Genomic DNA, 3,886 nt, shown 5'->3' with positions numbered 1-3,886 from the left:
TAAATATGTTTTCTGTACATATTTATTGTTGCTTCTAGAATAAAATAAAGTTTTTAAATATTACCACAATAATTTTTTGGTAAGAATAAATTATTTAGATGAACTAAATTTTAAAATAATATATTTTCAGATATTATGTATTTATATGATATATATATTTTAACTTATTTTTAATATATATTGTATACGAATGAATGATTTAGTAACTAATTACTTAGGATTTTTTTTCTTATAAAAAAAATATTAATTCCCAAAATAAATTAAAAATATATTATTTCGCAAAATCCACTTTTTTGTTTGTTTTGGATTCTCATAAAGTTTGCCTAACAGATAAGAGAACTCAAATGAAAAAGTGGATCTCAGAATTAATGTCTTTTTAATTTGTTTTGGAAATTAAAAGTTTTTTATCATTATAAAAAAGATTCCTAATTATTTATACACATGTAATATGGTTGAATCCAATATTTGTAGAATTAGTTTAGGGCTTTCCTGCTTAATTGATAAATACCCCGATTGTGACGAATTTTATGTAAGGAAAGAACTACTTATACCTAGACTTTTTATTTTTATCTTTGAAATATGCAGAACTCTCGTGTAAGAATGCTCACATTTTTTCTCTCTGATCATTATCATACAGGTCAATTTCTGAGTTCCTTTTAACCTGAAATGGCAGACTTGCAAAGCCTCCTTCAATCATACAAGGGAATGATACTAAAATCGTGCACGCACACTCTGGCGCATACAAACACAAAAAGGGAAAATAATAATGATTTATGAAAACCAAAATTATTTATATAGGAAGCAAAATCTAAAATCTAAACTGATCATTATATTTGCACCTCAGCAGATATGAATTTGCACATCCTATAATTCAAAAACAAACTACCCTATTTTATCCTGGTTGCATGCTATCATTTGGCCACAGTGCAAACAAAGTTAACACTAACGATGCATCTTAAGTGAACTCTTGAATTAAATGGAATCAGACAAGACTTTCTATGATGGGTCCATTAATCAAGTTCACCAACATAATGTTCCACTTCCACCCAAAATTGCTTCTGAATTTATTTGGAAAGTTTGTAATTCTCAAATGTTGACACATCGTATGAATGTTGAATATGCTCCCTATGCCTTAAAGAAGAAAACCATCCTAGCTCATATGAATTGATCTAACTGCAAGCGTAGCTCCACTAATTAAACAAGGGAGAACAGGAATATACAGAGTCAACAATCATTCATCTGAATTTGATTCCATGTACTTCCTAATGGCATCTCTGTAGTAATCAGTGTTGCTTGAAGTTGAGGCGTTCTCAGACTGACGCTTGTCAGCTTCCTTCTTTTCTGTCAACATCCTGTAAAGACATGTCCATTTGTATGCCGCACGCTTTAATCGAAGACTTTGCTTTCCAGTTATCATATAGTTGATGCCGTCCCTAGCTAGCTTTGCAAGTTCCATGCCATCGATGACACAAATATACTGTAAAAGATATAATATGCTACCCAATGAGATATGGCATATCAGCATATACAATATATAAAACTTGCAAATCAAACTTCAGCAAGCAGGTAGTAGCTCTTAGTAACAGTTGATCATTCTAAATTTTCAACACAGCTCCGAGTGGGAGTTATCTTTCATTAAGTATACACAAGAACAATATTACAGCAATTATTAGCTACATGCCTACATCCCTTATAGCTTTTCCTTCAATCACACTAAATAAAGAATGAGAACTATAATAATTGCTCAATTCATGCAACACACGCGCTTAAGAGACAGAGAGAGTACCACAAACAGAAAGCCGATTGTTGCTAGAACAACTTGGAGAGTCTCATCTGACAACCCAAAGCGTCCATCATCTGATCCACCTGAGCCGCCACCACCACCACCACCTCCATGTGGTGGCTTGGCCCCACCTCCCCCCTGTTGAATTTGCTGTCGGAATAAATCCTCAAGGGACTGTCCCTTAAATTGTTCCATAGTTTTGTCAAAAGATGTCCACGAGCCATCCTAGTTACATCAAATCAACCAAAATATCAACCTAGATATATAATACTAAGTGAAGAAGCTAGAGCATCTAAGCTTACCCTGTATCATCTATTACATACCCCACAACATGTTTTTGGTAAAAAATTATAATAGGAAATGGCTTGACTGCTTGAGAGTTATTTAAAGTGCTACTTCTAATCATCTTGTCCATTGATCTGATTTGGCCCAGATTACTAATTTCACCGTTGAAAACGTATCATGGGATTTTTTTTTTCCTTAGCTAAACTACACTACACTATACTCATTCACCTACCCGGTTCCAATGCCACTTGCACATTATTCATGCTGTAACTAAGAACTATTCCAAGTTGATTCAGTATGGATTAGGCAAAGAACCAACCAATGGCTAAAGAAAATAAATTTTAATTTTTCTAAGATCATCTAAAGTAAAATTAAGCATCTATAATGCTAAAGCGATAAATGCCAAATATATATAACTCAAATGAATGTGCATTACCTGATTATTTTCCATCATGCCTTGTCCACCGGCTAAACAAACATGGAGTGGTTTCCGAGATTTTAATATGGGTGCACATCGCATGTTAGACAGAGGTTTTACTAGTGGGCTCAAGGAAGTCCCCATGGAAAGAGGATCCCAATTCATTTGCAATGCACCTGGTGTCAAAGGAAGCCGGCGACCCACAGAAGCATTACTGAAATAAACCTGAGGATTCACCACGGTAACTTGAATTGTTGCATTCATCATCATTGAATCAAAAGGCACCTAAAATTCAAGCATTAACTCCTGCGAACCGCAAGAGTATACTCTTAAGTCAGATCATTCTGGATGAATTTGCGACTTAAAAAAAGTGATTAGAACTCTGTAAACAAATCTGCGAACCGCAAAAGCATACTCTAAGTCTTTCATAGCTTCACAATTTTGTAAATAAAATAATAAAACTAAGGAGGGAAAAAGGGATTTCTCAAACACCCTTATAAAAGTCTGACATATCAATACCTACTAGTTTTTAATTATATTTAAGAACTGTGATTAATCAACGAAAATTATCAAATTCCATTGTTTTCACTTTCAGCTTCATTACTAAAATCATGAAAAGCTGAAAATAGGAAGTATAGATTAAAGGAAAAAGAGCATCAGCTAAGAACATAGCCAGACATCACTAGGACTATTATCAAACAGGTAGAAGGCACAATTCTCAAAAACTGTTATATTCTCTAGAAACTTCTTATGAACCCTAAAACGCAGCAGTAGGGCACCGACCTGGGCGAGGCAGGGGTGGAGGAGGCGGCGGCGACGACAGAGAGAGAGAGAGAGAGAGAGAGAGAGAGAGAGAGATATAGAGAGAGAGAGAGAGCTCGAACAGAGGAGAGGAGATGTGGTGGCTGTGGGTTCTGCGGGGGCTATACCGCTAGGGTTCTTCGAATCTTTTCTTTCATTCTTTGTTCTTTCAATTTTGAGCATGGTTCTAAAAACCGGACCGGACCGGCCGTTCGAATTGGTTCAACCGGAAACCGATGATGCAAGCGGTCCGGTCCTCCCCCTATAACTACTCAAAGGAAACGCTGGAAAACTATTGAACCGACCGAGAACCGGCCGGTTGGGCCGGACCGGTAACAGGCCGGTTCGGATAAAACGACGCCGTTTTTTAGTTTGTAAAAAAAAAATAGATCCAGTGATCCACTCGTGACCTAACCCCCCTTCTTCCCCTAATCATTCTTTCATCCATGTTCTGGAGAACTCTGAATCAAAGAGACCCTAGCCGCGTAGCTCTCCGCCTAGCCCTCCATCGTCGCTACCAAACCCAGGTCCTCAGCACCGCCGCTTCTTCCTCTTCCCCGTGTCCGGAACCCAATAACTCGACAAGTCCTCTTCGGCTC

At 36.9% G+C, this 3,886-nt stretch overlaps 1 protein-coding gene across 1 annotated transcript; it reads right to left on the bottom strand.

Moving 5' to 3' along the window:
• Window positions 1-949: 949 nt before the first annotated feature.
• LOC107472172 (uncharacterized) lies at window positions 950-2,792 on the bottom strand (the record flags this gene model as incomplete). The annotated part of the gene is given in 3 exon segments (XM_016091724.3): window positions 950-1,477; window positions 1,787-2,008; window positions 2,505-2,792. Coding segments are annotated over 3 exon segments (720 nt in total). The 3' UTR covers window positions 950-1,231.
• Window positions 2,793-3,886: the final 1,094 nt, after the last annotated feature.

The sequence above is a fragment of the Arachis duranensis genome, unplaced genomic scaffold (assembly GCF_000817695.3).
Source record: "Arachis duranensis cultivar V14167 unplaced genomic scaffold, aradu.V14167.gnm2.J7QH unplaced_Scaffold_152172, whole genome shotgun sequence".
Lineage (NCBI taxonomy): Eukaryota > Viridiplantae > Streptophyta > Magnoliopsida > Fabales > Fabaceae > Arachis > Arachis duranensis.
This window is presented reverse-complemented; position numbering and strand designations above follow the sequence as displayed.